The sequence below is a fragment of the Ursus americanus genome, chromosome 17 (genome assembly GCF_024610735.1).
Source record: "Ursus americanus isolate L20-20 chromosome 17, mUrsAme1.1.p, whole genome shotgun sequence".
Lineage (NCBI taxonomy): Eukaryota > Metazoa > Chordata > Mammalia > Carnivora > Ursidae > Ursus > Ursus americanus.
In genome coordinates this window covers 36,438,380-36,457,079 of record NC_142143.1, presented here as the reverse complement: position 1 = coordinate 36,457,079, position 18,700 = coordinate 36,438,380, and the positions used below count along the sequence as shown (strand labels likewise).

The 18,700-nt window shown below is 39.2% G+C and overlaps 1 protein-coding gene and 1 long non-coding RNA gene across 2 annotated transcripts in view; one reads left to right on the top strand and one right to left on the bottom strand.

Annotated features, from left to right (window-relative positions):
- Positions 1-9,495, bottom strand: part of LIN7A (lin-7 cell polarity scaffold A) — a 119,365-nt gene extending 109,870 nt beyond the window's left edge. Inside the window, exon 1 of the mRNA XM_045779818.2 lies at positions 9,057-9,495. Coding sequence (XP_045635774.1) covers positions 9,057-9,138 — 82 coding nt within the window. The 5' untranslated portion in view covers positions 9,139-9,495. The remainder of the gene's footprint in view (positions 1-9,056) is intronic.
- The window catches only part of LOC148108659 (uncharacterized), a 32,389-nt gene continuing 20,767 nt past the window's right edge, over positions 7,079-18,700 (top strand). Inside the window, exon 1 of the long non-coding RNA XR_015727156.1 lies at positions 7,079-7,253. This is a non-coding gene — a long non-coding RNA (uncharacterized LOC148108659). The remainder of the gene's footprint in view (positions 7,254-18,700) is intronic.

The window sequence follows — 18,700 nt, the reverse complement described above, 5'->3', positions numbered from 1 at the left end:
AGTGATTTGGGAAGAGTGGGTTGGCAAATGAGGTATGTATACAGGAAACTTTTGGTTTTGACCTCCACGCATCTCCAAATGCATCTTGCTTCTAGAAAATACCAAAATAAATAGTCCCCGCCTCTTAGTATAGCCAGAAGACAAGAAATATTATTGTCTCTGCCCCCTGGGAGTAGGGCAGGAGTACAGAACCTCCAGGACTCAAGGAAGAAATAATTATCATTGTTGAGTGGTTACTAGGATGACCTGTTCTAAGTACCTCATACATATTAGCTCATGGAAAGCCAATATTTTATGAAGTCATTTAATGGCTATTTTTGTTGTTCGTCACTTTACAGATAAGAAAATGGAGATTCAAAAGAGTCTAGTAACTTTGGAAGTTGCAGAACCAGTAAATGGAAAAGCTGGGATTCAAATCCAGGCAGGCTGACCCTGGAATGCATCTTTGGCATTTGAAACCACACCTACTCCAGCCCAGGACTGAATCGTGATGACGGGGCCTGTCTGAGGTTTTCAGGGTGGTTGAGTGGAGCCTGGGGCAGTATTCACTGGGCAGTATGACCAAGAGCAGTAAATAGCCAGGGCTGGCTCTTTTTTCCTGGTGAATGAGCGAATGAATGCAGACTTTATTCATTGCCCCTAAATTTTCTCTCTTGTGCTGTAACCTGCCATTCAAGCCAGGTATAATTTTAGAATATTGACATGGTTTCTTTAATCATTTGCTATCTCGCCTAGTTCTATGTCATCTATAGAAATCGCCCATGACTCTTATCCGAAATATCAGTAACGACGGTGAATAGGAGGAGAACCAAACTGCCTTGGAGTATTGTTTCAACCACTAGAAATCTAAGAATAGCATCATCCACTTCACATATTTCTACATTGTCCACAAGGCTTCTCTAAAAATTGTGATGTCATGAGTATAGTATGGTCATAGCACACGCCTGAAATTTGACAAGATCTATTCTTAGTGATCTCATGTAGGCTCTGTGGGATCACCACTTTCTTTTACATGCTCCAAAATCCTATTCCTCTATTAATATCCTTAGATTTTTCTGTCAGCAAGCAAAAACAAGTAGATTGAACTATGGTTTCCCAAAACACTTTTCTTACCTTTTTGGAATCGAGGATATTTGTCTATCAGCAATTACTGCTCTTCTCCAATTTTCCTCAAAAAATCACTTTCAGGAGTCTCTCAGCAGTATTTCCCAGTTCCCTCATTTATATTAAATAGACTCAGCTGGGATTTGACGGTTTTCTCCCCCATCTAAACTGAGGGCTTAGCTTGTATTGCCGTTTTGTGATTCCCTTCATTCTAGCCTTTTTTGGTTAAAGATAATTCTTTGATAGAAAAAAACCCCCAGATTTTATCCTGAAATATCATAACTATCACCACACTGGCCAAGTAAACAAAAATAGCAGAACTAGTTGGACTTGAAATAGCTGCAGTGTTTCTAGGGGAAAATGCCATCAGTTTAAAGAAGGAGCTATAGTTTTCTGTCCAAGAGAAATAACTATCTGAGTATAACTTCAAAATAAGTATTAACTCAACATAATTTTTTTCAGGTAGTGTTTGGGCATATTTATTTTTTTATTAGACCAGTCTTCAAATTCAGCTAGCACATAATGTCAGTAAAATTCAATCATAAAACAACTTGTCTACCACCTAGCCCAGAAGTAAATCATTGACGTAATCAATATGACTTTTAAAGTGCGTTCCCACTTGCCAACACAGAGTGATTTCAAATTAAATCCATTTTAACTTGCTTATCAGGACACAGCTTTATCATTCATCCATTTGTAGTTTAAAAAAAGGGATGAAGCAGTGTAGCTTATGTGCGTGTGTGGAGGCAATTCTGCTAGACCCTCCACACACAAACACACACAGACCTTTTTTTTTTTTTTTTTTTTTAACATTTTCAGTTGTATTTTGGCATTAGCTGGCGGGTTCAAATAAGTTAAAATAGCAGGTGGACGTCAACGATGAACGTGGACCATGATATCAACATCCACACCTGACACCCTTTCTTGGCCCTGGAGAATATGCCACTTTTAGGAGTCTGCTACACATACACATACACACAGAAGCAAAGTGATAGAGTAAGAGAGCCACCTGTTTCACATTACTATAGGTTGGAAGTCTTTTTTTTTTTTTTAAGCACTACGAATGTGTCCATGATAGGTAGTTCAGCTGGGTCAATTTCATTCATTCATTCATTCTACAAGTATTAGGAGTGTGCCAACTCTGTACCAAAGTCTACATAAAGAAGTCCAGCAATCTGATCTGATGAGGGCTGTATCCTAACAGACTGATATCAAGACTAAGAAAAGAATTCTCTCCAAGAGGTTTTGGCTTTGCACCTATAATAGCATCCGTAATACCCAGTATACAGCTTCCCAGTTCATACTACTCACTCAATGTTTCCTTTTCCTTACTAGTCCTAGTTAAGCCCTAGTTGTGATCCCCGAGGAAGCACTCCAAAAGCAGAAACACTAATTTCATAAATGATAGAGCACACCAAATACATCTCAGGGCTTGAATAGCTAGCGTACCAAACTAGAAGGTATACACCAGATTTCTTTTTCTTTTCCTGGAAGTTCTATCATTAATTTCTTGATTTCTTTTCAATTTTAAAACTGTACATAAAACTCCCATTAAATGCAAAATACCTTTTTTTAATAATCAAAAGATTTCTAAAATCTGGGTCTTTCTTGTTGCAACTTTTCATTTTCAAAGAAAAAGAGAAGATGGACATGGCATAATTCTGACTCCTGGAAAATTTTCTGTAACTATATAGTGCAGAATGAAAGACTCAAATATTGATTGTCAAAAAAAAAAGTTCTATAAAAATATTTTTTTAATGTGTAGTGAAGCTCACAAAAAACATGAGAAATCAAGCAAGCATTTAATGTTTGTTGACGAAAACATATCTGGCTGCTGATCTGAGAACGTTTTAGGACAAGAGCCATAAGATAGAGTCAATCCCTCTTCTCCTTCCACCCCCACCCACCTTGACCGTCAGGGCATACATGTGTGAAACAACAGAAGAACTAACTTAATTTTTGTTTTCCTTCTTCCTCAATCACTCCTTATGCTAAAAGAAACAGCAAAGAGAGAGAGGTGGGGCAAGCCCCTTTGGACTGTGAGCAAAAGCAATTTTCAGGAAAATACAGAGTTTATAAAAACTGGTGAATACAGTTGATTAGAAAGCTATAGGCTGCCCAAGGCTTGAATTGGGAGATACATAAAGTAATAAGCTCTGCATGCCCTGAAAAGTGAAAAGAGAAGAAAGAAAAATTTTAATATATCACAAATTCCATGAGAAGTGTGGCACCCTCGGGATTTTCATTTGCATTCAATTTTGCACTCTTTTTTTTTTTTTAAGATTTTATTTTTTTATTTGACAGAGAGAGAGACAGCCAGCGAGAGAGGGAACACAGGCAGGGGGAGTAGGAGAGGAAGAAGCAGGCTCCCAGCAGAAGAGCCTGATGTGGGGCTCGATCGGAGGACTCTGGGATCACGTCCTGAGCCGAAGGCAGACGCTTAACAACTGAGCCACCCAGGCGCCCCTGGACTTGTTTTTTTTTTTCCCCATAAAGTTGAAGTCCACAAAATAAAAGCTCTTGGTTTTATATTAGAATTTTGAAGGCCTAAAAGTTTTATTTCCTTAAAAGGGAAAACACAGCAAGATTTGTTTAATCAGTACCTTAGATTACAACTCTTTTCAGAAACCAAGAAATCAAGATTTCCATGTATACTTTTGTGACTTATCCAAGTTGCATTTAACTCACCGAAAAGTTAGATGACTGACTGATACCATCATTTTATTTTTTGTAGGCACCTAATATAGACTGTAAACTATTGATCACCTCATCAACAAAGTCTCAAATTTTTAAAATGATACAATTTTAATTACTCCTAGAAATTGTTTTATTTATCCATATTTCTCCAAGACCTGGTTTTATATTATTTGTTTATAAGCCTTGATTAAAAAACAAAACAAAACAAAAAATAAAGCAATTTTGATTAAAGTTAGAGGGGGGAGGTACAGAGAAGTGAAATTTTGGAGAATTCTTGTTGTATTATCTTTTCTGGGAAAGTGAAGGAGAGTTGGAGCTGCTGTATTGAAATCCACGAAGTCTTGAAGGTAGTGAAGCATTCCTATTTCCTTTGTTATGGAAGTGTTAAATATCATGGATTGCATCCTGCTTTGTTCTCTTGAGTTTAGCTGAAGGTCATTCCCGGTTTTAGAGATTAAAATCCCGGCAAACTAACCTCTGGTGTAGGGAGGAATTGTTATAAACATTTTAAAATTCTGGCAGGGAAGACTCCACACTAATCTCTTTATCAGCCTCTTCTCTCTACCACAAGGGTAAATTACAGGTACTACTTTCTACATCACTGTCTAATATAAAATATTAGACTAAAAATGACTATATCTCATGTTATGACCACTTGGGTTCAACATGTAGATTTATGCAGAGTGACGTGTAAATTACAGTGCTCAGTATGTCTTTGAAAATCTAATTATATGATAGTTTATCCTAGCAATAAGAAGAAAAAGCTGATCTATAGACTTTCTTGGTATACTTAAAACCAAATTTCTATCCTAGGATTCATATTTGGAGTGTTACTACCTCTTGGTAATTTTTCTTTTTGATCATTTGCTTGGTTCTAGATGTATTAACGGGATGGTAGCCAAGGTGTATATGTACAAGTTGCTTTTATGTGTATTCTTCCCTTTATCCAGAATGCTGTTCCTAAAAATTGTATTACTACATCAGAACTCAGTTTAAATTTTGCTTTCTCATGACCTTTCCTTGATCTAGAGAGGTCCTTCCCCATTCTTCTCCATCCGCACGTCATTTTTATTGTCTTCATAGTACTTCATACTTTCAACCAATCTAAAATCCTTATCATAACTCACATCATCTAATCCCCGGCCAACAACCTAACACATTCACTTTCCACCACTCTTCCCTGTGCTCTTGTTTTCATGTGGACTTCCTTGATGTTTCCAGGATGCACAGATAACATCCTTCAAGAGAGGGCATTCTCCCAGATATCTGCAGGGTTTGCTTCCTCATTTTGGATCTTTTCTCAAATGTCATCAACCCAAGAGGGAGGGCCTTTCTTGACTATCACATGGATAATAGCAGCCCTGGCTAGTCTCCTTGATCCAGTCTTACCTTCCTTCACTGGCACTTAATAATTGTACGTGTCTGTGCATTCTGGGTCTCACTCGTTAGTGTGCAAACTCCATTAGACTTTATCTCTTTTGTTCATTAGCCACAAAGCCGAAAATAGTGCTTTCCATAAGGCTAGCACTCAATATTTATTTGTTGAATTATTTAATCAGTCCCTTATTTATTATCTGTTTCCCCCACTACACTCTTAAGGACCAGAAAACCAGGAACTTTGTTTCTGGTATTTCTATAGTATATTTTATATATAATGTATATATATGATATTCAGTGAATGAATATTTATTGAATGAATGAATTGTTTGTGTATATGTGTGTGTTTGGATTAAGCTCTCTCTCTCCATGGGCTCTAATTGCCATGGAGACTAGAATTATGTCTGTTTAGTTCACCACTGTGTTAGCCAGTTAACTGTCCACAGTAGGGTCTGGCTTATACCCGGCCCTCAATGAGTAAGTGAAGAATCCAAAGGACTGGAACCAGAGTAAACAGGAGCCTGCTCCGGCCATAGCCATCCAGAGGCCTGCACAGGGTTAATATGAGGTCTTAATGACAGGTGGAAAAGAGTTTGGAATATGCACAGAGCACTGAAAACCTTTTCAGGGCCCAGCCTGACCCTGGCAAAGGCTTGCTTCCCAAACAAGCTCCAAGAAGCTGGTGCAGATGCCTGAGCTTCCTACTTTCAGATAATATTGTTTGAATTCTGGGAGGAGTAAATCTTAATTTCAATCCACAGGTTTGATTTCTTTGCTTAAAACCTTTGCCCTGAAGATTGCAGATAAATCGGTTTATGGTGCTAAAGGGCATCAAACAAAAAGATTTAAATTTTAGCATAAAATCTCCCACTAACTAGTAGAGTAACCTTGAAAATACTTATTGCTTCTTCAACGTTTTTCACTTGAAAAGGAAAGATGCTAGGAAAAAAAAAATCAAATTATGGATTTATGCGTTCAGGTTTGCTGAGATGTCTTTGGGAGGCCTTGTCAAGCAACTTCTTTCCTTCTCCTTTGCCTACCTGTCCCAAACTCTCTAGGTTACTAATCACAGCTTCTGTGAGCTATGGTTACTGATAGGAACCTGTCAAGCACACAGGGGGAATGAAAGGTTAAGAACCACTGGCCTGTGTTCTTCCTGCCATCTTTCCCAGAACCAAAATGTCATGACTCTATGAACTGTACCTTGGTTCACTACTAAATCCCTATCTTTTAACATTGCTGAAATTACTGCAGTCCTTAGTTCACATTAATTTTTGATCTTCTACTGTGAGTCAGGAACTATGGCAGGCACTGAGAATATGAAAACGAATTTAGAAATGGTCTCTTCCCTCAAGGAGCACCATTCAATAAGTAGACAGATCCAACAGCATGTGAGAAATGCTTTGATGGGGCCAAATCAGTGGGTGACCTCTGGGCATATCAAAGGGCACCCAAACAACCTGGGAGAGGAACTAATCTGGAAAATCTTCCAGTAGATGACCAGAAACTGAGTTCTAATTCCCACTAACTGAATTATAGACTATTAAAGTTGCACAGTGTCAGAACCATCTAATCCAAATTCCTTACGGAGCACAGAGGAAGACTGATGCCCAAAGATGCCAACCAAGCCACCCAAAGTGAGAGTCACTGCTATAACCAGATAGGACCCAGGTAAGTATTATCGGGCTGCCTTTTTAAACAGACTTGTATTTTTTGGTGGGACCATTTTTCAGAAACCTTTCTTTCATTGGTTTAATGATGCAATTTATCAATTAATTCATCACATTTTAATAAGGTGGAGGGAAAAATATTTATACACATTGACTTCATGTACAGCAATGGTGCCAATAACTCATGACCCGTAAATCACAGACTTTGCAGTTAGCTGCTGGTTAATTTATTCAGTTACAGCCAGTCTCATTTTGCCTCTTGAATGACTTCCTAACCGGACCCAATCACACTGGAAAGGACAGGTACAGTCTGGCTGTGAACAAGAACAAACTTCAAGAATAGATCAAGACCTAGATCTGATTGCACTTCCTCCCCACAACCGAGACAGGAATCTAAGGACTAAGGTAAAACCCAAAAAGTGAAATATTTTTAGTAGTCTTAATATATAAAATTGCTCAGGTAGGCAATTTTCTTGGAGTTTGTTTTTTCTCCGAATGTAGTCGTTTTACTTGGGATATTTAAAGGCTGATTTAGTAATGGGACAATATAAGAGCTCATTACATTAAAACAGAAATTCGTGGGAAATCCATATTTCTGATAGCTTGCCATCTGTTTGGCTCTTAGTGGCAATGGATTTATCCTGCTTAGTGTAGATGATGATAGTGGGGGTGAAATCATAGATTATACCCCGGATTTCTGAGCTCTTTAACCACTGTTATTAATTTAGTAGCTTGCAAATCAACATTTCCCAACATAAAATTATTACTTTTTTCTTTTTGTTGTTGTTGTTTTTTATTTTTCAACTCTTACCCCAAGTAAGGTTGCTATGGGCACTACATAGTATCTGTTCTGGCGCCAACAGACTGCGTTAAAGTCATCCACAATCTCTCCAAATTAAAACCCCACGGAGTTCCCTGGCTTCTGCACTGTACTAGCCGCAGGACGCTCCTTTGCTTTGCCCCACAGTCCAGTTTAATCCACTAGGAAGAATATTTTTAGAGGCACATCGGACTAAATCATCTTCGATTGAGCAAACCATTTCCAAATGGCCGCCCAGGGTCCTAAATCCGGCTGCTGAGGACGGGGACAAGCAGGTGTCCTCCGCTGCGGCGTCGTGGGACTCCAGCGCCTGCATAATTAGACGTCGGAAGCCAGAAAGGAAACCTAAACACAGGGACAGGTAGAACCTGGTACGCGCGCTCCAGAGAGGGCCCCCAGAGCAGCGGAGGATTCTAGCCTTAGACTTGGCGAGGTCCTGGGAGGAAGCAAACACGGCTTCCCCATTCAAGTCAGAGAGCAGGACGCACAGGGTCGCGGGTCATTAGTTGAATTTCAAGGCAGCCTGCGCTGCGTCCCAGCGCCTTCCGCAGCCCGGGCAGCGCGCTGGCACCGGGCTTGGGAGAGAACGAACGAGGCAGGCTGGGGCAGGAGAAACTGAGTTCCCACCACCGGAGCGCTGCGGGCGGCGGGGGCAGAGGAGACCTCGGCCGCCTTCGGAGCACGAAGCCGGGAGAGTCGGGCTCCGCTGCAGCGACGCTGCGCCCCCAGCCCCGGCACCGCTGTCCGTGCTCCGCGTTGCCCTTTCGGCCGAGGGCAGCTCCTCGCCGCTGCATGCAGCCCAGCCGCCGTGCGCCCCGGCACAGGCCACCCCGGGGGGCGCCTCCTCCGCCCCCGGGCGGCCGCCAGAGCACCCGCAGCCCGACCGACCTTCGTCCCCCGGCGCCCGGACAAACTTCCTCCCTCCCGGGCCCCCGGGCCGCGCAGGCTGGCAGGCAGCTCCCTCGCCAGGCTTCCGCGGTCTCCGGCTGCAGGCGCCCTCGCCCGGCACGGCGAGCTTCCTCCCTGCCCCTCTCCAACCCCGAGCCCCGGGCGCCTACCGGTCCCTGCGCCTCCGCTCCAACAAAGCCGGCGGCCCGGAGGCGACCGGGCGAGGGGCTGGGAGTGGCAGCGGGGGCGCCAGAGCCCGGCTAAGGCATTCCTGGGCCGGGCGAGTGCAGCGTGCAGGGGCAGTGGAGACGTGGCGGGCGGAGAAAGGGGAAGAAAGTATCCTGCTCTCGGCGCGAACGCCTTCTACGCTCGTTTTCGCTCGTCCTCGCTCGCCCTCCTGCCCCTGCCCGAGCGCGTCCGGCTGTCCCGGTGGGACTTGGCAGGGGCAGAGTGGGAGGCAGAGGGGACGCAGTGGCCTGGCGGGCGAGCCGCTCCCTTACCTCTGTCCAGAGTGAGCGGCTGGACCACTGTCAATGTCGCCATGTCTGCCGTGGGAGCCGAAGTGACGCTCGGCTTCAGCATCAGCAACCGCTTGTAGTGAGAAAAAGAGGAGGAGATTGGGGGCGGGGGTGGAGAGGGAAGACGGAAAGGAGGGGGAGGAGGGGGGAAGGAGGGAAGGTGGTGGTGGTGGAGGAGAAGAAAGCTTGGGTGGGTTGGCAGCCAGATGGAGACGCAACTGCTCCGCGGCGGGCGGACCTTCAGATGCGGCGTGAAGCTGAGCAGGTAGCGGAGAGCGGCTGCATCGCCGGCTCCGGGCAGGAAGGCTCTGCCCTAGAACTTTGCTATTCCACCCCAAGGAGCGCTGGATGGGTGCAGCCGGTGTGTTGCTCCCTTTCAACTTTCCACTCAGATCAAATGGTCAGAGAGTACGTACGTCTCTCTCGGGAAAGAAGATTGAAAGAGGATTGGGGGGGGGGGTCAGATTAAGAGAAATTGTCAACGCAGTAATCCCATCCCTTAGAGAGAAAACGCTTGTAGTTCAGAAATGTTGGGATTTCATTACAGTTGCTGTTAATTTCTGTTAAAGTTTTTTGGAATGTTGAAGTATAACAGCATACAAGGTAACTGACTTAAGGCCAGGGTTCCATCACTAGGTCTCCATTAAGGACCTGAGTGTATTGCCAAGAAAATAATTTACCTTAAACACAAACTTCTCAAAAATAAATTGAAAAAACACACACACAAAGAGAAATTTTTATCACTCAGTTTGAAAAACATATACCTAGCACTTTTTCGGGTTGATTTGTAGCCAGTGGTTACTGAGAGTTACCACTTCCTGATTAATGAACATGTGTTACAGGAGATAAGCTAGGAGTGTTACATGCCATGTGCCACGGCCTGACTTGGGAGTTCAGGACAGTTCCTGCCTTCATGTAGCCCGTGGTCTAGTGGGAGATGATGTTATTAAAAGGGTCATTTTAGAGTTAGTCGATCAGGATTCAATGGCTAGAACCTTCAAATACTGGCTGTGACCCCTTCACCCCAACAGATGGCTTTCACTATCCTGTTACTGTAGGGACTTTCATCTCCTGATCAAGAAAATAAGAAGCATATAGAAATCTTATATAAGCAGAAAGGTGATGACTGTGGGTTCAGCTGCCTCCATCCCCTTCCCATGACAAAGCAAAATTGTTTTGGCTAGCAATATACTCTTAAATGCAGACACTGTTTTACAGCAAAATATTTGCATATAATTTATTTCATTGTCTTCCAGTTACAATGTGGGTGGTTTCTGAAGATCTTTTCCAATCCCATTTTTTACATTTGGGGGGGAAAAAAGCAAGATTTCACCAATGATTTGAGTAAGTTAAAGATGACTGGCCATACACCAAATAGATCCTAAAGACGTACTTAAAATAGTAGTTCAATATGCCTATCTTTTCATTTAGTGCTTAAGAAAGAACCCTGATCTTGAAATTCAAGTCTTAGTTATGTGCTGTTCAGAAATCACATAGTCTCTCACTGATCCCCTTTCCTCATCTGTCAAACAGAGGAATTAATAACCTTCCATTTCACTGAGATTCTGTAAAATGAGAGAACTAATTCTACCCTACAATCTGAGTTTTGTGAGGGTCTGATGATACTGTGCATGTGACAGTACTTCGAAAACAGAGTATGTATGCATTTACTCATACAACAAACATCCAGCCCACTTGAACTGTGTGGCAAGCACTATGCTAGGTGCTGGTCACACAAAGATTAAAGAGACGTGGCCCTTTCCCTGGACAGTGCTCAGTCCAGGTCAGGAGACAAAAAATGAGCAAGCTGTAAGAATTCCATGCAGTAAGTGCTCTAAGCAGCATAGAAAGGACAGGAAGAGGCAACAATTCTGATTGATTATCATTATCCACATCCTTTAAATCAAACAACAGAAAAAAGTTACATTGTGCACAGTAAATAGGAGAGTCTGTTTAGTGGATGTGCACAAAATATCAAACCTCATTCAGTAATTGAGGATGAAAGGAACATACAAATCCATCAGTCATTAATGTAGTTCTTTTAACAACATACTTTATTATGGATATGTATTTGAGCGGGGCGATTCATAAGTCTAAAAGCCATAATTGTACCTATTTCCACAAATCCCAGATCGCGAAGTCTAGGTGATTAGGGTTTGTTTGTTTTTATTTTTTGGGTTTTTTTGTTTGTTTGTTTTTTTGTTTTCTATGTATCCCCAGTACCAAACATTTTATAACATGTTTCTGGACTTATACCTTGAGCTCCCTAATTGAAAATTTGCTCTATGGTAACCTCTCTGTGTTGACTTTGTAGAGTTTTTGTAAGGATTAAAAGAAAAAGTAAAAGCACAAATCACCATGTATTCATTAGTTATTGCTTCTGGTAGTGGCAGGTTCAATGCCTTTAGCTTATGTCTATGTAGGTGTAGAAAATTAATAACAAACACTGCATATCTGTCAGAATTTGTTTTTTATGGAAGATGAATAACTATCCCCAATAGTATTTGTGAGTTTCTACTTTAGACATGCAGAGACATAAGAAAAGTTCCTTACCCTCTTCTTTGGCTTCAGGAAATGTGATCATACTTAGGTCTCATGAATAATTGCCTAGACCACTACTGTACTAGCCATAGTATTCCACCACAGGCAATGTATTTAATCTACTCATGTGTATTTTGCTTTGTTGATTTTGTATTAATCAAGTAATTGTTGAAACACGTAATTATGCATTTATCTTAGTTATTTGGTTACACAATCACTACAATTTTTCATTAAATGATATATAGTCATTTATTTCAGTTGTAACTATATTTTCAATGGAATTCATTAATTCACTAAATACTTACTGAGCACTTAATATATGCGAGGCTTGGTGCTAGGTTGGTTTCTCTCTCCTCTTTGAAGCCAGAAAAGTAGGTATTGTTATCCTTTTATAGATAATTAAACTGAGGCTCATAGAGGTTAAGCAACTTGCTTAAGAATAGTAGCACTTGGGTTCAAGAGCCCTTGTGCTTTCTACTAAGAAATACTACACTTCATTTTGTATTACTGAAGATTTAGGGATTCCAGCATTTTATGTATATATATTTTATGTATCATATATATCTTATAGATAATATATATAACATATTATCCTTTCTCTCTCTCTCTCTTTTTTTTTTTTTTGTTATGCTTAAGTTATCCTCAAAGAGAGGAATGCATGGAGGAAATTTAGGTCAAAGGAGAAAAGAACTACAATCCTGGTTCCATTCTATATCCATATAGGTTAATATTAAAATGACTACCTACTTTGCAGTATAAAATCTGTTGTTGCTAAAAAATTCATTCAAAGCCACGTTAAGGTCTGTTTCTCTTACTTGAATCTTTTTGAATTATATGACAAAATCGAGAGAAGGTTTGCACAAAGAATTTAGTATACCAAGAAAATGAATGTAGTTAGATTATAAGCGAAGTATAATAAGCACAATGTCATATGAGGAAAATAGCACCTGCAAACTGGAATTCTTTCAACCCTAGGTGTTAGAAATTATTTTTTACTGATTCAAGATATCATGTTATCTTCCTTACTTCTCACAGCTTTGTCAAAGTAACAGTAAATTAAGATGAAGTGCCAACCTATACTTTGGAATACAAATGTGTTATTTTTTAAAATTGTCATAAATAATCTTTACTATATTCATTTAATCCTTAGATTTGTTTTGATAATTACTTATTTGTTCTTTGAAGAAATGCTTAATGTACTTACTGTATGCTAGGCAGTGTTCTAGGCACTGGGATTTTGTAGTAAACAAGAAAAAGCCCTGTTCCCACTTGGCTTATGGTCTGCAGGAGAAAGAAAGACAATAAACAAAGTAATAAATAAACAAGAAAGAGATCAATTAGTGACTAAGTACTGTGCAAAGAATGAATGATTTGATGACTGAATTGGGTCTAGAATAATGTCAGGTTTACAAAAGACAGTGACAGGGAGAAGGGAATTCCAAGAAGCAAGAGAGCAAAGCCAGGGATGGGAGAGCACATGTGCTGTGTGTTTGGGTAAAAACAAAAAAAAACCCCCAAAAAACCCTTTAATTTGGAGTACAAGAAAAACAAGCCAAAGGGGGACTTTGAGAGTCAGGTTGTGAAAGATAATATAATTAACAGAAATGTACTGAACCTTTTCATGAGTTACTTTGTGCCCATGATAAATGAAATGTATACAATCCAGGCCAGGAAAAAAATTTTGTGTTGTAGCTAGCATCTACAATAAAAATTACATCAGAATGAAATGAAGAGTTACTAATTCAGAGTTGGATGTTAGAAAATTAAAGATGAAATAAAAATATAAAAAGTCAATTCTAATTATTTTTTATTTCTTTCAAAAGAAATAAAAAAGAACTTTGAGAGACAGAAGCCTGAAATATGAATAATTATTCCTCAGTGGTAGGGTCTTATTTGCATTATTTTACGTCACCAGTTATCTTGTAAATCATCGTATAATAATTAACTTTTTCTCTGATTCCGCCATGGGCAATCGCACATATAATAAGTCCAAAGTCTTTCTGATACTAGGGTATTTTATTTATGCCTATTTAACTCATTGAATATAAAATGATGTTTTTGTTTCATTTTGAAATGAACATTTTTCTATTTTCACAGTTGGAGATTATGATTGATCTTTTTATAATGAAATTTAAGTTCACAGCTTACAATTTTCTTCCTTTTTTCTTTCTGCATCCCAACCTCATATTTACACCATTGACAAAGCCTAAGAGATTTAAGAGAGGCAAGATAAAATGATTTTTAAAAGTGGTACTGGACTCATCTCTCTCTCGCATCGATTCAGGAGATATTTCCAAATATTTAAAACCCACAACCTTTAGTAAAGTTTTAATAAAAAGAATTATTACCGTAACATTTTAAAAAATTCAGTATATTCAGATTATGTGTTTTACCAACAAATGTTCAATATGTCCTTGCTATACTCCAGGCTGGAGAGATCCAGTGGTAATCATGGAAGAAGTCCTTTTCCTTATGGAGTTTAATTTTCCTGAAGGGAAACAGATACAAAGAAACAATAAACCAGATCATCCTAGGTAGCAGTAACGGCCGCAAACAGTTGTATGCTGAAACCTGTTGACTCTGTTCACAAGACCCAATGAAGCGCATATTGTCCCAACATCACTTGCGGTGACATCACGTTAGATTGGCCATGGCAGGAGCATTTACACCCTGCGTATGGGCAAATATTATATATCGAAGTTTCCTTTTTTTTTTTTTTTCCCCTCTGGAAGGTCAGTTGTTAAACATTTACCAACACACCACAAAGTTCACAAAGCAAATAAAATAGGAAGTTGTGATGAAATATGCAGCAGGAGGGAAGGCCAATTTAGAATGGTCAGAAAATAGGTCACATTGCACTTGATAGAAAAATTTTTTTGTAGAAAATTTCTTTTAAATGACAAATCTACCCTGTAGTTGATGGACTGCTGGCTAGGCTGCTGGGCCTCGGACAGAGTTAGAAGAAGGAAACATTCACAGTAGTTTTGAAGAGTTTATAAAATATCCGGACAGGAAAAAAGAGCATCAATGAAACGGCAGACAATTAATTACAAAATAACGCATCAACAAGAATAAGTGATAATATAAATTTGTATGTGTTAAAACAGAAAGAAAGGAAAATCTGTATTGAAGGCTTCCTGGAGGCCGTTTACATTCACTTTCTCAAGAAACTTGGAGGTATTTTCTTTCCTGCAAGTAGATAATGAAATGTTATACTTTTGAGTGGGAAGATCCTCATTGCAATTTTGAATGGAAGGATTGCTAACCAAGTGGACCAGGATCTTCTCATGAGGAACTAAAGAGAAAAGAGGGATATGATCATTATAATTGGGCATCCATGTTGTTAGAGAATCTTACAGTGGTGAATAGAGAACACTGTTGCCTTGATCCTTGAAAAGGACACTAACTATGGTCAAAGCTTGTTTGTTTCTTTGGGTCTTCAATGTCATTTAAAATATGGTTTAAATAGGTTTTTATTGAAAAGCACTTCAATCCTGACTTTTTAAAAAAATCCAGCTCAACTTACTTATTTTTCTCTAATTTTGGTGCTATGGAATTAATTAAGGGTATTAGGGAGAAACGTATGAAAAGGGCATCTTTGAATTCTTCCTGGATTATGAGACAGTCCAGTAATTGAGGCTAGTAACAGAATTTATTGTAGGTGTGCTGAGGGACATATATGTCAGTAATTAGCAAGTTAAAGAGCAAAATGCAACTTTAGCAGGGAGAGTACATTCAGAAGAGAGTTCAAAACTCTCGTTTTTATCTTCCAATGCTCAAATTTAAAGCAAAAATTACAATTTTAATTGGTTTGCATTGAAATTTCTGGGCCCAATCCAAAACATGAAGTTTTTTGTTTCTGGTTTTTGTTTTGTTTTGTTTTGTTTTCCTGTGACTTATCAGTGGGATCAAATTATGCTCTTTTAGAGTAAGTTCCTCTCTCTCAGCTTCTCTGCCTTCCCTGCCTTTCTGCCCCTGGTTGAACTCTTACCCACTGGCCCACGTCAGTGGACCTCTCTGATCCTTATCATATTATTTGGCTTCTCCCGAGTCTGCGGTTACACAGTACACCCACCTCCTGAAATAGCGTCTCTGAGAAATTTCCTCTTTCAAAGATTTCTTCGTATTACTTCTTGCTGAAAACCTTGACTCACATAATAAATCCAATTATGATTTCTATTTTGGCTTCTTGAGGATTTAACTAGAATGAGAAAAAAAAATGAGGTACATAAAGATGTTTTTTTTTTTTTAAAGATTTTATTTATTTATTCGACAGAGATAGAGACAGCCAGCAAGAGAGGGAACACAAGCAGGGGGAGTGAAGAGGAAGAAGCAGGCTCCCAGTGAAGGAGCCTGATGTGGGGCTCGATCCCATAACGCCGGGATCACGCCCTGAGCTGAAGTCAGACGCTTAAGGACTGAGCCACCCAGGCGCCCCATAAAGATGGTTTTAACTCTGAATATCATCAGGTTCCTGTCACCTGGAAATTTGCATTGATCGGTAGTGGCAAATCAAGCCAAACAAATATTTTTGGCAGATAAGTGGAAAGAGGAAACAAATCTCTACCATTTTTATCTGGGACAAATCAGTAAACTATTAAATATTTTATATAGTTGATATACTCTTTTTAACAAGTATTTTTGTTTTGAAATTTTAAGTGTAAGACAATGCACGTGGAAAACAACTCTCAAAAGGTATTACTGACTCACTCATTGCAAGGAATAAATATTAACAGGGATTTTTTTGGTGTATTCTTATATAATGTATCTTATATATATAATATTTTAATTTATATAGATACACGCACATATACACATGTGTGTGCACATATTTTTTTTAAAAGCTCAAATATAGTTTTGTATTATACACCATATTTACACCCTGATTATTTTATATAGTGAGACTTTCATATCAATCCATATAGATACATATAACATTTCTTAAGTACTTCATAAAATCCTATTGAATAGTCTCTCGTAGGTGTCCTTTCAGGCTATTTCTAGGTTTCTGCTATGTCAAAGAGTGCTATAATTGACAGTCTTTCTTGTTTATATCATCATGATGAATGTAAATTCCACTCAATTATAGCCTGTACTTTTGCATAATCCAGTGCTAATGTGGCCATTTTCAGTGATATGCTTCCAGGTTATACCTGTGGCCGTTTTATTCCTGCTCCATTGTAAACATTCTGTCATACACCAGTTGATACCTGTTATCTACAGAAATGTTATATTTAATTGAATTTCTGACACCTCAAATGCCAAAGTGATTTAAAAAAAATAGTTGCCGTAGACCGATGACCATTATTCTGTTTGAAACATGTGGTGTGACGCACCACCCAGCAATTCAGAAGGTCAACGATGATTACAATAATTTTCAACTAAGAAGCTAACAGGACATACGTCTAACGCAAGTGAAAGATTAAAGGCCTAAAGATCCCCCCGTAGATATTTTTTATTGAATTTTTCATCTCCACCAAATGAAAGGAGATGAGAACACAATGAAAACATAAGGAGACGTTTAAGTACCTTATTTTGCAAATAAAATAACACCTTGATTACAGGTTGGAGAAAAATCTAAGTAAGATGTAAAATGAAAAATAATATTCCTTCCTTAAATGCTGTTACTAGTTAAGTATTCGAAGGAATATTGAAAAAGTTAGTGCATGTAGTGCTCTCTACTGGTCTTACATTTATTGCAACTACAATCAGTGTCAAATGTGTATTTATCCAGGGTTACAAAATCATCCTCTCTATCCCAAAAGACTACTAGTATTTTTATTTTAATTTCTATTTGGTTTCTGCTTTAAATGTGGGTGTGTGCACATGTACATAAACATTCTTGAATTTCTATACCGAAGTTAGTTTTGAACTTGGCAAATTTTTAATTGCTGCCATGTATTATCACAAACAATTATATGATAAAAGCTTAATACAAAAAATGGATGTGGAGCTTTAATGTGAGGCATAATGTTTTTTGGTTCCATTAATAAGCAGGGGCAGTGTATAAGGCACTTGTTTTCCCTGATCCCTGAAGAACACAGGGGAAGGCCTCTTAGGAGAAGGGATGGCTGTGTATATGGGCAATTCACAGTAAACAGTGACCACCACCATGGGCTCTTTCCTCTTTTCTCTCTCTACCCCTCCTTCCTGTACCACTCTGCAAATACTAAAAAACAAAAACAAAACAAAAAACGGCAAATTGGTATTTCTTTTAAAGCTTAGGAGAAAATTTTATTACAAGTATTTATGCAAGCTATTTGCTTCAGAAGAGTGTGTGTGTGTGAGAGAGGTAAAGAAAGAGAGAGAGTGAGAGAGAGGAAAATATATTCATTCATTCATTCATTCATTCACTTATTCATTCATTCTATGGTTTCATGTCAAGTGATTACTATGTGCTAAGCATAGACGATAAAGCAGCTTTCAAGACCACCAATACCCTACTGCAATTATTTGTATCTGTCAAATTATTTCTCAATTTAAAAAGTTATAAATGCTATTAAGGAAAGTACATGGTGCAATGGGAGTCTATAACCTAAACCAGTCTGGGGATTCAGAAAAAACTTCTTCCAAAAATGAAACGTTTATGGTGTATTCAGGGAGAACCTTGAGCATATTTCAATACTTGTAAGGGAGAATTAGCTCACAGGGATGGAAGGTTGAAATACAGCAGAAATAATAATAGATGGCATATGGTTACCAAGAAGCCAGGAGAAGATAAAAGGAATCCAGAGAAAAGGTGGAAAGATAGGCCTTGGTAGGAGGAGAATTCCTTCCTTGGAGCCAGAAGATGAGAGACTAGACACTGTTGCAAGTAAGTTTGTAGAATCTGTGAAGAGATTGGCAAACTCCCCCTGGAAAGCTTCTGTGATTTCAATGATGTAGGGAACAAGCTCATGTGCTGAGGTAAAAGTGGGTCTGGGAAGAGTAGAGACTATCTGAAACAACTATTGTATAGTGTTGATAAAAGTGGGTCAGGGTCCAGTTTAGTCAGTCTTCGAGGGATTTTTCTACTCTTGAGTTCACTGATAATACCTGGATCAAGTTAGGTCTTCTGATCGTGAATCCCTTCAATGCCAAACTGT